We start from the raw sequence: 20,740 nt of genomic DNA, 5'->3' as shown, positions 1-20,740 counted from the left end.
TCCACCTCAAAAACGTTGAATTATTCCAGAAGCCTTAAAAGCAGAAAAAACATGGCCACCGTTAGCTGCTCGCCAAGTTTGGCTGACATTCGTGCTCTTCAAGCGGACAATCTGGACCGTCTTCGTGACTCTCTTCAACAAATCAACATTCGTGATGTTGTCCCACTGCTTGTGGCCAGAAATGTGCTCAGATCGTATGAGATGGGAGCTCTTTATGCTAAGGTGAGGGATTCAAAGGTTCAAAAGATATAAATAGAAAATCAGAGGTTTTGTTTCCGGAATCATGAGTCTAGGACCACTGGGAGCCGAGATACAGCCATTTGAGCTTTTAGGAGCTAGAGACGCAGACGACGAGACCTCTACGTTGATTTTTTGACGTGTTTTTTGACATAAAAACAAGTTTTGTCAATCGCGGAAGGGCATTCGGGTGATTTTTAAGGTTAGGGTATTGTAAACTAAGTTACGGAAAACTAGGGGCATACATGAGAGGATTCGGGAAATTTGAGCAGTTTTTCAAATCGCGAGCATATATGAACGATTCAAAAAAGGTTTTGAGCTATTTTCGAGGTCTCGAAAATTAAAGAGCGATTTTTCAGCTCGCATTTTGATGCCAGTTATTTCTCGGGCTCGTTTTACCCCCTGAAATATTATTATTGAACTAAATTAGAGACACAATAATAATTTTCGCAACGTCAAAAATCCCAAAATTCGCTCATGTATATTTGGGGAAATTGACGAATTTCAGGATTAATTGTCTGCAAAACTACAGTAGTCCTCTGGGATGAGATCCGATTGCGTCAAACATTTCTTAATTTCCGAAAATCGCATCTCCTCTGCGGTTTGTCGTGAAATCCGCTTAAATGTTCACAGATTTGTTGTAGCTGAAATCTCGTAAAATCTCCTGCAATCTCCTAGATCTCTATCTCGACACAACTTTCATTTTGTATCTTTGCCAGACGCTGCCAAAATATATATTCATAGTCTAGACTTCTTTTATCACCGCCCTTTCACTTTTTGCTCAATTCGTCTCTACGACGGTCCCAAAGTGAAAACTAGATTCAATATACATTTTGAAAATTAAAAAACATTTCAAAACGAAAGTGGGAATGATCATAAAAATCTCTTTTTGTGCACTTTACATCATTGTCCTCTCTCGTTAGCAGGTGTGAAACACCCGTTAATTTGCCCTTTCTCGTCCAGCTCGGGTTATTTTACTCCTCCCATTTGACACAACGAACGCTTCATTTTTCTAGGACAGTTCCTTTTGGTATCCTCTTCTTTAGATTGAGAGTAGTCTCTCTGGTTGTTAGTTGGTTTTCAAACATTCCCTAGGGACTCTTATTTTCCCACACTCACCATCAATCACGTGAGATTGAGGTGTGTATCTATGGTAGCATGTATGTGCGGTTTCTGGAGAGCCAAAGAGGCATAACAACGTCTCATTTACTCAATCATCTAGTCGTTTGAATTTTAGGGATAACATGCACGTGACTCAAATTGCTAGATATAGGAATATTACAGCAATAGTTTGAGCGCCTGACAAACCCCTCGTACAATTTCCATTTTCATTTTAATCCTTTTCCAGATGGACACAGTAGTGGTGTTAGCACTAGTTGTGCTAACCTCCGTCTTCATTTTATCACTGCTCATCCTTGTGATCACATGCCAACGTAGACGGAAATCCCGCCGTTCGAAGTCAAAGGTAACAGCTAAATCAACCGGGCATTCTGGAAAACCTGTTTCAGATACTAATACCATTCGAAAAGCCACCAAATCGATTCTCACGAAACGCTGTCGCCGTTGATAGCGTCGATGAAATCGAAACAATGGAACATCTCGGGGAACTTCTTGAAGAGCTGCTCGATAAGAATCCATGGTTATACGAAGCCCGTGGTATCATGCAACACGTAGTGGCAATCCTCACAATCACAAAGACCATTACCGAGAAACTCTCTGATGTTCAACTGCCAACAACGCCTTCACCGTTCCATGATGCTATCAACATGGCTATGCGTAACATCTATCCACGTTTTGACGATCTTGTGGAAAGCATTTCGGCTCAGCCAATCGATATGCGACTTCTGGAAGCGAGAGCTCTTTCGTTAGGAACCGTTTGTTGGTCGTTGTATCTGCCATACACCCTTCTGGATGCCCAGAACAAAGCTCTTATCCAGACGCCATTGAATGAGATGAACGCTCATCTGGTGACAATCAGAACGGCTGCTCATCTTGTTGCCATGGCTGATAAGGGTGCTGAAGATGTAAGTTACAGGAAGAATTGGATTTTGAGCTTTGGAGTATTGTAACATTTTTCAGAAGCTCGACATCGTTGATCTTAAAGATCATCTGATGCGAATGCGCAGACAGATTCGTGGGGATATGCTGCTCGAAGATGAAGATGACTACGAAACCGAGGACGATTTGCACAATGATATCGCAAATATGGCAGACCACGATGACGAAGAAGAAGAACACCATGATCCAGACGGATTGGTGGACAAAACCATTTTGGGAAGTCTCCACGATCATGAAAAAATGCCTTTGGTGGAATCAGAGGCAATAATTGATATGATCGAGTTGAGAAGAGGTTGTGAATGTTTCATAAATGTTAATCAATGCAATAACCCATTTTCAGTCCCAGAACAACTACAAAAAAGCAATGGTGTTCCGGATGGAAATCACAAACACACTCCTATTCATCATATGCATCATCATCATCATCACCATCCACATCACATGACAAATGGATCACTGAATACCGTTGAAGAGATCAATGAGGATGATCATCACGGAGAAGGGTAGGTTGAGTTCAAATATTTCTAGAAATAGTAACACATGAAAAACAACACTGATTAATTTCGGATGAAGAGTATTATGTCGTTAGCAGGGATGTGATTTTACGTTTACGAACTTTACGAATTTTACGGATTTTAAGGTTTTTTTGGTACTCGTAAAATTTTACGAGTGTCGTAAAATTGAATCCGTAAATTTCGTAAAAACTGGATGAGTGTTTTTCACCATTTTTGTTCAGAACTGACAGTATTCCGGTTCATTTTCATGTTCTTGATCTAGTTTTAAGTTGTATTTCTGCTCACATCTCATTTTTAAGCATGAATTTGCTTCATTTTCAGAATATTTTTTTCCAAATTTGAATGCTTTTTTTCACAAGTTAGCATTTTTTAAGGAAAAAAATTAGAAAATTGTTGAAACCCCATAGAAGCATTCGGTCTTACGATTTTCAACATTTGCGGACCATTTGCCAATTGCTTAATAATAAAACTGCAGTTTTTTTCCATTTCTATTGAAGATTCAGTTTTTTACGGATTTTACGATTTTACGAGCTTGTAATTCGTAAAATTTTACGCACATCCCTGGTCGTTAGTAAGCTCGGTTTGATATTTTGACCACTTTTAAACCGATTTTAAAAGAAAATCAGAGAATGAAGAAATGCGAATTTCAGAACGTCGACGTCATGCTCATCCTCATCCACATCGTCAGCGTCTTCAACTTCCGCCCACCCAATCGATCCAAAATCCTGACGCCAAAAGCTGTGACGTTTCAGTTCAGAAACTCACAGCAATCCTATGTTTCGATTCGTTTTTTTCTGTATGTGTCGATGACCTAGACAGTATCGTACTCACCATGGTGCAATAGTTTATATGACGATTTTATGTATATACTAACTTTTCCTGTTTTTTATTCAAATCCCAATTCCTCTCTGTTCTCTTATCTTAAGTTTCCCCATACTGTTGTGTGTTTTTCTTCCCTTCCTTTCATTTCGTTGCTCTATTTTTCCCCAATCCCAATGTTACTTTCATTTGTTATCTCTTCTCGTTTACGCACCAGGACCTCTTGTTTTATACCGAATCGCGGGCACACAGTTATAGATGATGACTTATATCCTTACCTAATCGAGTACACACGTTTTTTCTGAACCAAATACCTCCTGGACCCAAACCCATAATCTGTGTTGTGCCATTGAAAGAAGACATACAAAACGATGTGAAAAATTTCTCAATTTTTTTATGTCGTCCTGTCTGCTCTCTCTCTCTTTGTACTCCACGTTAACCATCTACCTCTCCCCGCTCTCTCTCTCTTATTCACCCACCATCCTCACATATATTTCACTATAATTGTAATACAAAACGCTAGAAACACGGGCTTTGATTTCTTGTAGTATTATATACGACGATTCATCTAATATTTTAACTTTTCACTTAATTATGCCCACTGTTCTCACATTGTTTTTGCTGTTACCACTGATGCATATTCAAAAGTTTTCCATGTTCCAGCTTTTCGATCTCATTTCTATTTTTTTTTTTGAATGACTGGAGCATGGAAAGCTGAAAAGAGCATTTGGGATTTTCCGATTTCTTAGATGCTATTCTTCTCAATCCCAAATTCTTTTTTCATTGCTTTCTCTGTCTCCCCCAAATTCTCACACACTTCAGGTTCTTTCTTTTTCCCCGTAATTTTGTAAAATATCCACCAAAAATCATCTGTACCCCGTCCCGATTTACGGTGCCGGCAATGCTGGTACGGTAACACACGGCTTTTCATGCATCGGGTACAATACTTTTCATGTTATCTAAACTTTCACAAGCTATGTACATTTTTGACCCAAATCAGCATGCCCTTCCACAGTTCTCTCTCAAACTGTATTTCTTCTTATTTTTTCTTCCTTCCAAATGCAAGACATTCTGGAAGAGCTAATGTGTATCGCAACGATCAAAACATAGATTTTAAAAAAATCAAATAAAAATCACTGTTTCTTTTTTGTTCGAACTGGTGCTCTGGAATACTGGAGTGAAATGTGTTCTCATCTATTTTTCAAAAAAAAATTGGAAAAAAGAAACAACGGAAAACATTTCAGAAGTAAAATGGAAAGTCTGGAAACTGCTCTAAAACTAGCAGCGGCATCGGTAAGTGATGACTCAGAATGGAATCTGGAATCTAGTGCCGCGGAAATTTCAGAAACCAGCGGAGCACATCCGTAATGTGTGTTTGGTAGCTCATGTTGACCATGGAAAAACGAGTTTCGCAGATTCGCTTGTTTCAGCCAATGCTGTTATTTCTAGTTAGTTACCCCGCCCAGCTTCTCGGTTCAATTGTTTCCTTGTTCCAGGTCGAATGGCAGGTAAACTACGCTATATGGATAGCAGAGAAGATGAACAAACTCGTGGAATTACGATGAAATCGAGTGGAATCAGCTTGCTCTGTGAACCACTTCTTATCAATCTTATCGATAGCCCTGGACATGTGGATTTCTCTGGAGAAGTGACATCTGCTCTGATCCTGTCCGACATTGCCCTTCTCCTTGTTGATGTAATTGAAGGTATTTGCTCACAAACAGAAGCTCTGATTCGACAAGTCATCCGAAATGGACAGGTTATGATTTTGGTTATCAACAAAATCGATCGGCTGAGAGTAGAATTGAAGATGTCGTCAAGCGAAGCATATCAACACATGGCTCGTTTAATTGAAGGCGTCAACAGTTGTATCAGTCAAGTTCTCGGAGGAATCGTTTTAGAAGATGATACGTGGGGAAATATTGAAGAAGCAGAAGAAAAATTGCATTTTGATCCAGCAAAAGGCAATGTAATTTTCTCATCAGCTCTTCATTCGTACGCCTTCGGATGCGAAGATTTTGCCACGTTGGCAGCCGAGAAAATGAAGGTGGAGAAGTCGATATTACTACCTGCAATGTTTGGAGATTTTTGGATTGATTCAACTGGAACCATTCGAGATTCTGCTGCTGCTAAAAACAAGGCAACTATGTTTGAGCGAATAGTTCTGGAACCTCTTTGGAAGCTTCACGATCTCGGTTTAGTAGATAATGACGTCACATTATTGTCAGAAGCTGCCAAGAAACTCGGGTTCACTTTGAAGTCGCGTAGAGCAAATGAGGCATTTGACGAATTGATGAGAAGTTGGTTACCACTCCCGAAAGCCAGTTTCCGTGCTGTTGCTCGAGCTCCGAATGTTCGATCCACATTCGAGACACAACATCGTTTGGATCATTTAACCGGACATCGTTTAGATCATCCATTGAGACCGTTTGTATTGGGATGCGATTCTACACGAATGACGATAGTTTTTGTTGTAAAACTCCTTCAAACTGAAGACAAAAGTTTGAATTCGCGAAGAGCAATTTGCCGTATTCTCAGTGGAACTCTTCGGAAGGGCGACAAATTGTTTGTCCTTCAGCAGCATGTGAGTTTTTTAATTGGCGGTTTCTAATGTGAAATTTAATTAAGCCATTTTAGGGTAGCAGTGAAGTCACTTCAACGAAGATCGACCGAATTTCTATTCTCCGTGGTCGTGACACCATTCCTACGGATACAGTAACATCTGGAATGGTGTGTGCCATTGATGCGGAAATCCTTTTGCAAAACACAACGCTCTGCAGCGAAAGTGATTATCCATGTCTTAAAATTGGATCTCAAACTGGCGAAGCTCTGGTCAGGGTGTCAGTTAGCACTCAGCAATTGGATGATATGGTTGAGTTGAGAGAAAAACTGAAATTACTTGCACTTTTGGATACCAGCTTAAAAGTTATGGAGCTTGAAAATGGAGAGCTAGCGATGGTTACAGCCGGAGAAGTTCATCTACAGAAATGTATCAAGGATTTGAACGATTTGGGTCTAGTGGATCTGGATGTTTCTGAACCGATTGTTCCATTCATGGAGACTGTAATGGAAGATGTAAATCTCTCGGCACCACAAATCACGGAACAAGAAACCGACTGCCGCATTCGAGATGCTCTTCATATCAAACTTCGCATAGCTCCTCTTGGAAGCACAGTAATAGAGGTGAGTCCTAGATGAAGGATTCAAATTTTCAATCTAAACTCGATTTCAGTTCCTTGGTAAAAACGCTATCCTACTCTTTGCAATTCGTCGTGGTGAAGCAGATCAGACGGAAGTAGATGACTTCCAAAGGAAACTAACTCTGGTTTGCACAGAGTCTTTACCAACGCTGAAAGGAACATGGTGGTACCGAAAACCAAAAGATCTTATTGAAACAATGATCGAACGTATTTGGGCGTTTGGGCCTGATAGAGCCAGATCCAATATTCTATTCAACAATGTCGAAAGTTACGATAGAGATCTAATTTGGAGAAAAACCGAATTCGGTGTGAGACGATACGACCAAGCACTTGTTGGTGGATTCGAATTGTTCTGCAACTCTGGACCACTTTGTAATGAAATCATGCATGGAGTCGCTGTAATTGTGGAAGAATGGACTGTGGATGAGGAGGATGGTGCCATCGGAGGACAAATGATGTCAGCAATGAAGGCAACATGCTCAGCAGCTGCGAAAAAGTTGGCTCTTCGACTGGTAGCTGCCATGTACAAGTGTACCGTAACCACTGCTAGTCAGGCGTTGGGAAAAGTGCATGCGGTTTTGTCACAAAGGAAATCCAAGGTTGGTGAGGGATCATGGATCAGTTTTGGGTGGTCTGTTCTATCACCTGTATAAACACTACAAAATATGAGTGGGGAAAAAATTAAGAGCTTTATTTGGAAATGAAATTAAACAAAAAGTGCACGTTCAAATTTATATAATTTCAGGTCCTTTCCGAAGATATCAATGAGGCAACGAATCTCTTCGAAGTGGTATCACTGATGCCTGTTGTTGAGTCATTCTCATTCTGTGATCAACTTCGGAAGTTCACTTCTGGAATGGCATCTGCTCAGCTTCAATTCTCGCACTGGCAAGTGATTGATGAAGATCCCTACTGGACACCGACAACGTTGGAAGAAGTAGAAGAGTTCGGATTGAAAGGAGACAGTCCGAATCATGCCCGAGGATACATGGATGCTGTTAAAAGGCGTAAAGGATTGCCGACTGAAGATCTGATTGTGGAGTCTGCGGAGAAGCAGAGAAATTTGAAAAAAAATAAATAATTTATAGATTTTTATTTTACAGAGTTTCTTTCGATGATTTACTGTATCCTGTTCCAGTTTTTTGTTAACCTTGTTTTGTTAATTTGTTGTTTTTAATTCTGTTTTCGAGTATTCAGTAAAACAATGTTCTCTTGCTCTGTTCATTTGTAATGTTTCCGGAAGTGTGCTCATGTCACATGGCATACCTGAAACGTTTCTAAACCTTCATTCTCTCTTTATTCGCACTGTTTTATTTACGCGTAGCGGCAGGAGTAGAGCGTAGCGAGAGATTCGAGAGTCAGCGGCACTCTCTTTTTCCTTTTTCTGTGTCAGTGTCTGCGCCTCTACCGTTATCGATTGTCAACGTGCTGGCTGTCTCTTCTTCTGATGTTTTCTGCTTCCACTTTTTCGCTATTCCTACTTGTTCCATATTTCTTGTCATGTTTGACCAGCGACTCTCGTTTTCTCTCTTTTTTGTCCTTACTGCTTGCCAACGTTAGGCTTCTTCTTCTTTTTTCTTCTTCTCTTTTCCCTTTTCGTGTCATCCTTCTTCTTCTTCTGCTACGCGTTCCCTTCTTCTTCTTCTTCTTGTTTGTCAGTTCATTCAGTGTCAAAAGTTCATAGATGCCCATTAATGACTCAAGTCCCAATTAGCCACCATCTTGAGAACAAAGTACGCATCGCTAGCAAAGAATATAGGGGCATCGAACAATTCTCCAACTACATCGTGTAGTCTCAAAGATGGGGTTATTCCTTTATGAAAGACTTCCGCTATAATCAGTCCGTTAGTTTACATTTCCGTCTCTTTCTCCTCTCATTTTGATCGACATGGATTACGAATCGGTGCTCCATGATGCTCCAAATATAGAAGAAATGGACGAAGAGATGGCTGAAGTGGATGATAGTGAGTTATTCGTTTTTATATCCTTATTGGATTTGGTGAAAAAAATCACGAGGCGTTGCTCATTCAAAATTTACGGCGTCTCGGGTAGCTGGTTGGAAGAGGAAGCTTTTTGGTTGTGGGAGATTGAATCACCAAAAAGTTCAAGTTCCCAGAATGTTCTCAAGTCTAGATCATCTATATTTGCACTTTCGGCTCAAAAGGCTTTGCATTTTTTTCGGTCTCCTAATAAAATCAATCTACGGATCTAACCTTTTTCCCCCGTCTTTCCATTTTTATTCCATTCGCTCCATCGAGAAAGATACGGATCGCCTGGACGCATTCGAAGACGACGACGACACAGTATTGTCCATTTTATGCGATCCATCCATTGCCCCTGGATGATCGAGAAGACTTTAGATTTAGTAGATCCTAGGTTCCGTGTGAGAAGATCCGATTTTTGTTCAATTAATTGAAGTTTTGAAAAAATGAAAAGTTCTTTCTGATTCGTTTTTTCTGTTTGCTCTCACAAATAGGTGATCTTTTTTTTGGTTATTCTCTCGTCATTCCGTTCAACAAAAATACTTCCCCTGTAGTTCCTTTTATAACTGACCACCTTTATAATTTTCATATAACTATTCTCGAATATCAAAAATTATCACCTTATTCTTGCGGAAATCTTTATAATTCCTTTTTAAGTTGAAAAGGGTAGTTTCCATGTCAGTTTGGTTCAAATGCTCTGTTTTGCATTTTCAAGCACAGGCTTCTTCTAAGAATATCATTTTTCAGCTTCTGGAAGCACCTTTAGAGTTTCAAATTTCGGGGAACAATCTTGCTCAATCTTCTGATATCCTTTTCATGCTTTGTGTATTGGTTCTATTATGATTTCATGTGACATTTAAAATTCGAATCTGGTAGAAGCAGTAATTATGAATAGGTGTGCTTACTTAGCAACCGATTTTCCAATTACACGGTGGACGAAAACCTCCTACATCACTACCAAAAATATTGCCAGAAAATAATCCTATGCGCTTTCATCTTCTTCTTCTCCTTCAATTGTGTGCACTCCTCACCGGTCCTTTATTATTATTTAGACAACACCTATTCGTTCTTCCACCTATTCGTTCCCCATTCCCCGATGATCATTGAAACACTATGACGTCATGGTCACTTTTTCTGCCACCTGCAGCATGGCTTATGAAAGTCTTTCGAATCCGTCTGGTGTCTATCTGAACCAGACAATCTGATCTTCCATAACAAGCCTATCCCACTGTATATGAATTCCAATTCCGATTATCGGTGTTCACAAACGATGTCATAGTTTCACAAAGTTCTCTTTTCTGTCGTCCATCATGTGTTTTAAAGTACACTTCCATCCATCTGTCTGATTTCTCTTTGTCTTTTCCCACTCACCTTCTAGCGAATGTTATCTCAATTCTATGAACAAGTGACACACACCTCGACACTCTCTGTCTCTCTCAATTCACTTTCTGATGTTTTTGCTGCTTCATGTTGTTGCATTTTATTCCGTTTTATTCTCAGGATCAAAATTTTCATTTTTTTCAGTTATGGACCTAGTGGACCCGCTTGCGGAGCCATGTGCCGTATGTGGCGATAAGTCAACTGGAACTCATTATGGAGTGATTTCGTGTAATGGATGCAAGGTAATTTTTCTAGAGTTATTTCTAATTTGACATGAACATTTTAGAAAAAGATCTGTGTGAGAAACTTTTTGTGCAATGCATTTTCAATTTGAAAAATTTTCTTCACACCTCGACCTGTAAAGTTTTTGTTTTTCAAAAGTTGAAAAATCTGCATCCGCATTCTCTAGTCTTCCTCATCAAAACACATCCTCATAATTTTAAGTTTTGCGTCAACTCTATAAAATCTTTTCTTCTGTTTCAGGGATTCTTCCGACGAACCGTTCTTCGTGATCAAAAGTTCACATGCCGCTTCAATAAACGTTGTGTAATCGACAAAAACTTCCGATGCGCCTGTCGTTACTGTCGTTTCCAGAAATGTGTTCAAGTTGGAATGAAACGAGAAGGTAAGCATTTATTCTTTAGTAGTATGGTAAATAGGAATACAATTCAGTGACCTCTTTTTCGCAAGCGAACGAGATCTCAACTTGAGATATTGATCGTCAAAAGAAAAACGGTTGTTGTTGTTGAATCCAAACCAATCTTAAACCCTCAAACCGTATTTTTCTTATTCTCAGTTATAATTCTCTAGAAAAATGTTTTTTTTTGTTTCAGCCATCCAATTCGAACGAGATCCAGTTGGCTCGCCAACCGGTGGAAATAGTCTGAACGGAACTCCATTCAAGAAGGATAGGAGTCCAGGATACGAGAACGGAAACGGAAACAATTCTGGAGTTGGCCAAGAAAACATGAGAACCGGCGCCACACAACCAAGTGTAATTGATAGTTTGATGGATATGGAGTCTCGTGTCAATCAAGAAATGTGCAACAGATACAGAAAATCACAGATTTTTGTAAATGGGAATGGCACTGCTGGGAACGAAGCGGAAGCTGCTTCTATTCAACAAGTAGCATCAGACGGAAGTGCTTTCGCTCCTCCAAACCGACCATGCACAACAACAGAGGTAAATAATAGGTGCAATTTTTACAAATAGTTTTTATGGTTTCAGGATCTGAATGAAATCTCCAGGACAACACTTCTATTAATGGTTGAATGGGCTAAAACGATCACACCGTTCATGGAACTTTCAATGGAAGACAAAATCATTCTTCTCAAAAACTATGCTCCACAGCATCTGATTCTGATGCCAGCGTTCCGAAGTCCGGATACGACACGTGTCTGTCTCTTCAACAACACCTACATGACACGTGACAACAATACGGATCTCAACGGATTCGCTGCCTTCAAAACCAGCAATATCACACCACGAGTACTGGACGAGATTGTTTGGCCAATGAGACAGTTACAAATGAGAGAACAAGAATTCGTGTGCCTGAAAGCGTTGGCATTCTTACATCCAGAAGCAAAGGGGCTATCGAATGCTTCACAAATCATGATCCGAGATGCTCGTAATCGAGTGTTGAAGGCTCTTTACGCATTTATTCTCGACCAAATGCCAGATGAGGCGCCTACCAGATATGGAAACATTTTGTTGCTAGCTCCAGCGCTCAAGGCTCTAACTCAACTTCTTATTGAAAACATGACATTGACCAAATTCTTCGGATTGGCAGAGGTATTTGAATTATGAAAAGAACAAAACATAAAAATGGGTTTTTAGGTGGATTCACTTCTTTCCGAATTCATTCTTGATGACATCAATGATCACTCAGCTGCACCAGCGTCGTTGCAACAACACCTTTCCTCACCGACAACGCTACCAACAAACGGGGTCAGTAACAAAAGAATTAGATTTTAAATTTTAATAATTCGGTGCTATTTCGATACTAAACGTTCAAAAGGATTTACAGGTATCGCCATTGAATGCTTCTGGTTCCTCCTCTGGTGTTCCATCCATCTCATCCATTGCTGGAATCACACCAACTGGACTGCTATCTGCCACCCTTGCAGCACCATTGGCCATTCACCCTCTTCAGTCTCAGGATTCCCTACTGAATGGAAATTTACTGTTGAACAGTGTCATTGAGCAGAAACCAGTTATTGAATAAATTCCCTCCTTATCTATCCCCCGTCTCCCATCATCTCAACCTCCTGTTCTATTCCAAATCTGTGATCTTCTGCTTCTAAAAAATGTCAAAAGAGCCAACCTTCAAGATTGTACATAGCCGTCCCAAAAAATTAGTTATTTCCAGTGATTCTGGAAGCTCGTCTAGGCCATTTTTTTCTATATCATATCAGGTTGTTCATTATAATTTCCCCCATCCTCATCCCTCCGGGCTGGCTCTCGTTTTTTTTTCTACTTTGTGATTCACAACTCCCTTCCACCTGTTTCCTGAAGTCCTCCCGCATTTCTTTGTTCCCTGTATTACTACTCCATCTTGGCAGAAAAAGCGTCCTTATATTTTTATTTTATTTATTCTCTATCCAAAGCTTTTATTACTCTTTTTCTTCTTCTTCTTCTTCTTCTCCATCATGTCAAATAAACAAATCCTGAGTCATTGGTATCGAAACTAAGACTTCAGAATTCATGCCACGGACACCACCGCCGCCACCACGTAGACCGTAAGTTGACACAATCTTCAAAGCCGCCTGTTTGAGCACCTGGAGCATCACGGGAAACAGCTTGATTTGACACAGTACTCTTTTCTCTTTGCATCTCTCCTTTTTTGTTTTGATTTCCATTGACACGATGATTCGAGAAATGATGATATGATATGACCATTTCCCAAGACACTTGAGAGCATTTCATCGAAGAATCGAACAGTTTGTCTAAGATCGAGATAGAGAGACAGATAGAGAAATGAGTGTTTAGGAGTGGGAGGGTTCGAAATATACTGAGGAAGAAGGATTAAATGTGATTCACACCTTTCGGAGAATATATATGTACACTCTGGTGAAGAGCCAGTTTTGGAGACATTCACTGTCTCTTCTTCCTTTTTAAAAAAATACTTGTGCATGCTTTCAAACTTGACACTTGTATTTTGAAAAGTTAGATGTTGTTGAAAATCAGAATTTTAAAAATTACTATATACAGCTTAATAATCATAAACCGTACCTCTGAAATAATTTAGAAAAGAGAAGTTCCATTTTCCAAATACCGTAAAACATGTAGTCCCACAAATTTCAACTTTGAGACTATTTTCTCGATTCCTGTCAAAGGTATTAAAAAGTTGGCAACTGACAGGATAGTTTTGATATTATGATAAACATTTTGCCAGATGCCTACTTTTTGATACCTTTCACAGGAACTGAGATAAGTATACTCGAAGTTGAAACTTAAATATGATGAGGAAAAAAACGTTTCATTTTCAAAATAGGATTCTTCTGGTTTTTTCCCTTACAATTAGGATTACTGTAGTAGTCGCAATTTTAAATTCTGAAAAACTGTTTCTTTAACTTTCGCCTAACGAGAAGAGACGTCCGGAATGACTTTTTTGAGAAACGGAATCCGGAATCTGGAATCGAGAATAAAATAATTTTCTCGGAATCCGGAATCCGGAATTCGGAAAGAACTTCAAAAACAGCAGAGATGCACATTAACACATTTGCTGAAAACCCGGAATAAAATATTTTCCACGGAATCTGGAATCCGGAATACGTAATCCGGAATCCGGACATCTCTGCTAATGATCCGTATGATCGTATTATTTCCTCAAATCAGAAAAAAAGTGTTCCTGTTTGACCTGGAACTGAAACGCGCTAAAGATACGCCAGATCTAGCAGTACATCCTCCTTGTTTTTGTGATTTATGATGTCACTCAATATTTCTTTAACTCTGACGTGTCCGACTCTTTTTCTAAAAATGAATACAAACTTTAAATCCTTCATATTTGAATTGACTCATTCGATATTTTGCTTAACCTTCTATTGAACGATACCGTAAACACGCTAATATAGTACCATCTCCAACATATAATTTTGAGCCCATATATCTCGGTTCTTTTGGAAGATATCAAAAATTGTCAACTGATAAAACGTTTAAAATGTTATGTTAAGATTTTTGTCAGTTGACAACTTTTTGATATCTTTCACAGGAACTTAGATATATGGGCTCCACTCCATGTTGACAGTTTCTGGCGCGTTCTATGAGAGTGTTTACGGTAGCAGTATTATACAGATTTAAAGGGAAAAGTCAAAAAGAAAGTGTCACCTAAGCTGTCAAAAAAAAAGTGAATCATAAACCGTACCTCTGAAATAAGAAAAATCGCAAAAATTACTAAACTCTATTCTCGAAATCATAGACTCTTTTTGATTTTGAAAATCTAGTGGGATCTAGTAATTTTTCATCCACCGAAATCATAGAAACTGTTTCTCACACAGAACTCTTTCTCCGTTTTTTCGAACTTGAAAGTTGTATGCAACGTACGTCAAACAGAGTGCACAATCACTATAGAATGGTGGGAAAATCCACACTTTTCGGATTGGATGCCATCCGTCGATTTCTCTACACAACCCCCTTCTTTCACTAGTCGACAATATAAAGTATTTCAAATTGTAATATTGAAAGAAATTTGTAATTGAATACTGTACTACTGTGTATTGTTTCCTATTATGGAATAAAAGTTTGTTGTCTCATCGGGGGGATATGGACGCACAAACTGTTCCGCATAACTCGGCTTCTTCCAATAAACCCGGTACAGCTGGTTCTCGTGTTCCAAGGTGATTCTATACTGTTTCTGGTTTAAGTGGATTAGTTTTTTAAATTTATAAGACTGGGGTTGTATTCATTACCAGCAAGCTGGTGCGCCTTCGGCGCAATTCAATCTAGTTTTTTTAAAAACTTTTTGTCGCTCCATGACTCACTTTTTCTTACAGGGTCACGTAAATCTAAATTCATATTTTAATTTTCTCAAAAGTCCACAGATCCTCAAGAGGACAAACAGAAGCCTCTAGCGTTTTATATATATCGTTTTATTGTAAGGAAGATTTAGTAAAAAAAATATAATACAGTAGATCTTGTTCGACTGGTCTCAAATTATAATGGTAGATTTCTATTTTTCTAGTAGGCAATTCTTTTCAACAAACCTTCAAAATTTGATGTGCTTCGAAATCTTAAAAATTTCAGAATGGTTTTCGCTGAAATTGTGGGAACGCTCTCATTTCTACAACCACAAGCAGATGATGACATTTTCGACAGATTACACTATTACTACACAACAACTTTCTTATTACTAACTGCTGTAAGTTTGCCTATTTCAGAAGCGTCCTCACTCTGTTTGAGCTTGAGCTAACTTTTCTTGGCTCTTGTGCAAGATATCAAAAAGTTGTCAACTGATAAAATATTTTTGACATTATGATAAACAATTTATCAGTGGGCAACGTTTCGATATCTTTGGCTAGAACCGAGATAAAGTGGCTTAAAGTTGAAAATGAAGGAGCCCTTCTATTACAGGGTTTTTAAAAATCTTATTATTTAGGTTCTAATATCCCTGAAAATGTTTGGAGGACGACCGATAGAGTGTTGGCTTCCGGCAGAATACAAAAGCAGTTGGGAAGATTATACAGGTGAGAAAACAAGAAGTTTGAACAAAGAATCAAAATTTGAATTCAGAAATGTATTGCTGGGCAAGAAACACATATGTGACTGCTTTCGAGGATGATAATCTACCTGAAGTTGTGAATAGAGAATACACAATGGTTTGATTTAAACTTTCAATGATATCGTAGTTTCTGAGAAATTCAGGTATCATACTACCAATGGGTTCCATTTTTCCTTGTATACGTGGCATTCAGTTTCTATGCTCCATGCCTATTATGGAGGCTGTTTTACGACAAGTCTGGTATTCGATTGAAAGATATAATGGCATTCGCAAATGACAAAGCGAATGTGGTTCCTGCTCAACGACAAGCTAATATTCGAGGCCTATCTGCTCACTTGTCATCAGTTTTCAAACATAGGTTCCGAATTGGAGAGAAGCATCCATATCATCATAAGTGAGTATAGAAATGGTGTTATAGAATAAGAATCGGAAGAATTTCAGAGTGTTTAAAATCTTCAATGTGAGATATTATGAATCGTATTTGACCTATTTATACCTGGGAATCAAAGGAATGTTTCTGATGAATGTGTTGATGCAGGTATTCAATTTTAATTTATGAAGAAACTTCTAAATTTCTAACTACCGTAAAACCAATAATAGTAAGGTTCCTAACTTTTAATTTCGAGCCAATTTATTTCGGTTCATGTAAAAGATATCAAAAAGTTGTCAACTGGTAAACCGTTTATCATAACATCAGAAGTGTTTTGTCAGTTGACCCATTTTTATATATTGCATGCAGGGTGGCTTTTAATTACCGGCGCACAACTTTGGCGCCATGGTTCTCGCTGTTGGTGAGCAATAGGCGCATCAAATTTTGTTCTTTGATTTATTGATTCATAATTAGTATTTCTGCCAAGTTTCAGATTCATTGATTGAGTTTCAGCTGAATGGCGAGACCTATTGTAACACCATGCGACGGTCATCAGCCTTCAGAAGTAGGGTGTTAGTCGAAACGGGATCATTAAACGCATTGCGATTGCAGACATGGGGTTTTTTGAGGTTATCAAAAGATTCACCGAGTCTGGATCTCTATGTGATCGCATTGGGAGAGGAAGAAAAACTTCGGTGTCATCTCCAGAGAACGTTGAAACTGTTCGAGATCAAATCAGGGGTAGCCTACATAGATCGCTCAGAAAATTGGACAGTAATACGGGTATCTATTGGTTTCTGGTTCAAAAAATAGCCCGAAAGAAGCCTAATCGAAAATGATATTGTATTCCAAAAGCAGTCATCTTGTTGGAGAGCAATAAGCAATAGTGTCTGGAGAAGGCTAAATTTCCTCTGGATGGCAAGCAGCGAGCAGATCATTTGGGGCCGGTTTTCTTTGACGAGCAGTGGTTCACGATTGAAGAAGAATTCGACTTTCAAAGTTATTGTGGGTTAGCCAAGGATACCAAGGAAGCTCTAGAGAAAGAAAAAACCATTCCTGGAGTTTTCCACACGGCCAGAATTATGGTTTTCCATGCGATATGCTCAAATAGCAAGTTTCATAAATAAAAACGTCCGCATCGTCGAAAAAAAGTATATCGAGCAAATCTTGATGAAGAATCTGCTCCCTCGGACCAAATACCACTTTGAACGGGTACATTTGGTTCACCAGAACGACGGAGCTCCAGTCCACACCGCCAAACTCACCCAGCAGTGGTGCGAGGCGCACCTGCCTGGGGAGACGAATGACCGCCCTACTCGCTGGATTTGAAACCCTAGACTATTCCATCTGGATTTTTGCAGAACAAGGTCTGCTCAATACTCTATTCAACTTTCGAGACTCTAGAAGAAACACTTTTCGAGAAATGGGACAAACTTTGGACCGTGCCACCATCAATGCCTACCGAAGACGTCTTCAGACCGTAACTGAAGCGAACGATGACTGAATTGAAAAATTCTTTCTGATTATAATTTTTGTACGTCCAAATAAATATGCTGTTGAGTTCCATCAGTATTCAGCTTTTACTTTTCGAGAAAACCTCTTTCAAAAATGTGCCGGTAATTAAAAGCCACCCTGTAGGAATAGAGATAATTGAGCTAAAACATGACCGTGTGGGTGTCCCTCTATTACAGGTTTTAAGGTAATAATATCAGAGGATATATTTTTTCAAAAATAATTTCAGATGTACTTCATGAGTCGATTCCTCGAACTCGACAGTCATCGATACTACGGATACGGAATCTTATACGATTTGATAATGGGTCGAGGGTGGAAGGAATCATCAAACTTTCCAGTTGTAACCTATTGTGATATGCAGATAAGAATATTGGGACACGTACAGAGGCATACTGTACAATGTGTTCTTGTCATCAATATATTCACAGAAAAAGTAAGAATCTTGGAATTTAGGATGAGAACAAGAAATTTCAGATATTTTTTATCCTCTGGCTTTGGTACACTCTTTTATCATTCATCTCCTTTGGATCAATTCTCTCCTGGATTTTTGGATCGATTCCTTTCAATCAACGTCGTCAGTTTGTTGCGAGAAGACTTGAGTTAGCAGATGTTAATTTTGAGAAAAGTAGATACAAACATGAGCTTGATGAGGTAAACATTTTGAAAGTATCTATAAAGACATCTGAAAAATTTCTGTTTCAGTTTGTTCGAGATTATATCAAAATCGATGGAATTTTCGTTCTGAAAATGATAACGATCCATTCTGGAATATTGATGTGTACTGATATTGTTGATCAAATGTGGGATCAATATCTAGAGGAATCTGGTATGCTGAAAACAGTAAAAAATAATATCAAATAACTTTTTAGGCAACCAAGTGATTCGAGAAATTATAGATGAAAAGAGTTTTGGAGATGATTATGACAGGTCTGCATCTGCCGGTGGCTTATCAATAGATCCAGGAATTCGTCGAAAGACATCTGTATTAGTTCCATTAATGAGTCGAGAAGATCTGAATGTAGATCAATCTCCAACAACTCCAACTCCTCAATTTTTAAGACCTCCGAGTAGTCGAATGACTGCTAATGTATAATATTTTTTTTCACATCTTGTTGTTTCTCAAATTTTTTTTTCAAAAAGCGAATTAAATCAAATAAAAATTCTATTAAAATTGAAAATATCAAAGGCATATAACGCTATAAGAGATATTACAAGTATTGCAAACGCTGCGAAAATTTTGAAGATCGTCTTAATCTGGGTCGTTTGTATCGTAATAACAGGATTACCATGCAAATGTTTGATCAAAAAATGAAGAACGCCAGTTTGGAACAATTGGATTCATTTTTAACAAGACTAGAACGGAAGAGATTGTGGAGAGTATTTGGAACTTTTGGGGATCATGTGGATATATCAGAGGTCATGTGATTATATCAAGGATGCGATTGGCGGCCAAGCCATTAGCAAAGTTTGAGAATAGATCCAAGAGAAACTCAAGTATTTTCTTCATACATATCATTTTTGGAACTGATGTGTTCTGTTCAAATTTCAATATTTTTTGTCTTTACAATTTGATTCCCAATATGACTTTTAACTGTTATTATGTTTTACTATTATTGTGTCGGACTACCTCAGTTTTACGACCTCCGAGTAGTCGAATGACTGCTAATGCATAAATTCTTTTTACTTTTCCCATCTTGTTGTTTTTCAAAATATTTGAATCAAATTAAATACCTATCATAAAAAGTGAAGATAACAAATAGGTGACGTGAGCAAGTGCCCGAAAAAGGACTCAAATTCAGAAAGGATTGATTTCAAAAATGAAACGAATAATAGGTGAATTGGGGAAATGGTATGGGCAAAATTATATTATGTTCACTGAAATTTATGGTACACCTATTTGTCTATTCTTCTACTTCAACTTCTTGTTCTGGTTTGAAAAAAACACGACATTCAGAATAAAATGAAAAAATGAAGAACAGTTTCCTATTGCCTCTACCATCTAGCAGCATCGGACCAATCGGTTTGAAGCCAAAAATTTTGAATCGAAACACAAAGCTCGGTTCGGAAGCTAGTTCTGCCATGCAAGTGTGGTACATGGATTGCAAACCTTGGAAAACCGAAAAAATTTGGAGGTTGGGTGCCTCATGCCTTGAAGGACAACGACAAGGACCGCCGAGTGGACATCAGAACGTTTCTTGGCTCTTCTCACGTCACTCAAGCAAGGGCCAGTGGGTGGACAAAGATGAACAGCCTATAGACGTTCTAGGTAATAGTTTATGCGTTTGGTGGCCCGTGGAAGGAATCGATTATGAGGAGTATTGGAAAGACGCAAACATATAGAACGGTACCACCATCTTCTTCTTCGACGGACCTCTCTTTTTCTTTTCTCTCCCTTTTTATTTTTTCTGTTTTCCTCACCGTTTTTCTGAAGGTCTATCTAAATGGATAGACTTATGATTTTTCGTGAGTTTGGATTCGGTTTTTCGAAAAATATTTCCCATTTGTTTCCAAAAATTTTTAACAACTTCTTATTCAAAAATATCTTGTATATGAATACACGAATTTAAATGTTTTTTTTGAAAAAAATAAGAAGTATGTATAAGTTGATAGTGATGTTCCTCCGAGTACTTTTATTGTTTTTAAAAATTGGCGTTTTGAAAATTCTGTGGAACTCGATATTTTCTTTTTTTTTGTTCTTCTGGTTTTCTTTTTAAAGATGGCTCTTATCAAAAACTATGATATATTTCAGTGGCACCTGGAAAAGAATCCACACTCAGAAGGCTGTTATGAAATCCGAGCAGGAAAAAAGCCTAGAAGAAATAACGGTAAGTTAAACTTCTCCCTTTTATAAATAGACATGCATCTAGTTCTCCTTCTTTCTACAGCGGTAAAAATTATAATTACATACTCAGAAAAATATAGAATCTTAAGTATTGTATTGAACAAG

The 20,740-nt window shown here is 38.5% G+C and overlaps 4 protein-coding genes across 4 annotated transcripts; all 4 read left to right on the top strand.

Moving 5' to 3' along the window:
- Positions 1 to 51: 51 nt before the first annotated feature.
- Positions 52 to 3,539, top strand: CBG03842 (the record flags this gene model as incomplete). The annotated part of the gene is made up of 6 exons (XM_045244942.1): positions 52 to 222; positions 1,586 to 1,702; positions 1,746 to 2,261; positions 2,317 to 2,587; positions 2,636 to 2,798; positions 3,461 to 3,539. The coding sequence occupies 6 exons, from the start codon at positions 52 to 54 to the stop codon at positions 3,537 to 3,539; spliced, it is 1,317 nt and encodes a 438-aa protein (XP_045092497.1).
- A 1,341-nt stretch (positions 3,540 to 4,880) lies between these two features.
- On the top strand, positions 4,881 to 7,910 carry CBG03843 (the record flags this gene model as incomplete). Its single annotated transcript, XM_045244938.1, has 6 exons — positions 4,881 to 4,922; positions 4,975 to 5,077; positions 5,126 to 6,213; positions 6,267 to 6,812; positions 6,862 to 7,476; positions 7,575 to 7,910. The coding sequence occupies 6 exons, from the start codon at positions 4,881 to 4,883 to the stop codon at positions 7,908 to 7,910; spliced, it is 2,730 nt and encodes a 909-aa protein (XP_045092498.1).
- A 2,427-nt stretch (positions 7,911 to 10,337) lies between these two features.
- On the top strand, positions 10,338 to 12,416 carry Cbr-nhr-49 (the record flags this gene model as incomplete). Its single annotated transcript, XM_002639234.2, has 6 exons — positions 10,338 to 10,433; positions 10,675 to 10,816; positions 11,025 to 11,374; positions 11,420 to 11,983; positions 12,029 to 12,139; positions 12,219 to 12,416. 6 exons carry the CDS (start codon positions 10,338 to 10,340, stop codon positions 12,414 to 12,416), a joined length of 1,461 nt encoding a protein of 486 aa, XP_002639280.2.
- A 479-nt stretch (positions 12,417 to 12,895) lies between these two features.
- On the top strand, positions 12,896 to 18,886 carry Cbr-inx-20 (the record flags this gene model as incomplete). Its single annotated transcript, XM_045244932.1, has 10 exons — positions 12,896 to 12,930; positions 15,434 to 15,548; positions 15,786 to 15,873; positions 15,920 to 16,005; positions 16,052 to 16,302; positions 16,350 to 16,446; positions 18,020 to 18,226; positions 18,268 to 18,444; positions 18,496 to 18,619; positions 18,663 to 18,886. 10 exons carry the CDS (start codon positions 12,896 to 12,898, stop codon positions 18,884 to 18,886), a joined length of 1,404 nt encoding a protein of 467 aa, XP_045092499.1.
- Between the last annotated feature and the right edge of the window lie 1,854 nt (positions 18,887 to 20,740).

Source organism: Caenorhabditis briggsae, assembly GCF_000004555.2.
Source record: "Caenorhabditis briggsae complete genome, chrI, whole genome shotgun sequence".
Lineage (NCBI taxonomy): Eukaryota > Metazoa > Nematoda > Chromadorea > Rhabditida > Rhabditidae > Caenorhabditis > Caenorhabditis briggsae.
This window is presented reverse-complemented; position numbering and strand designations above follow the sequence as displayed.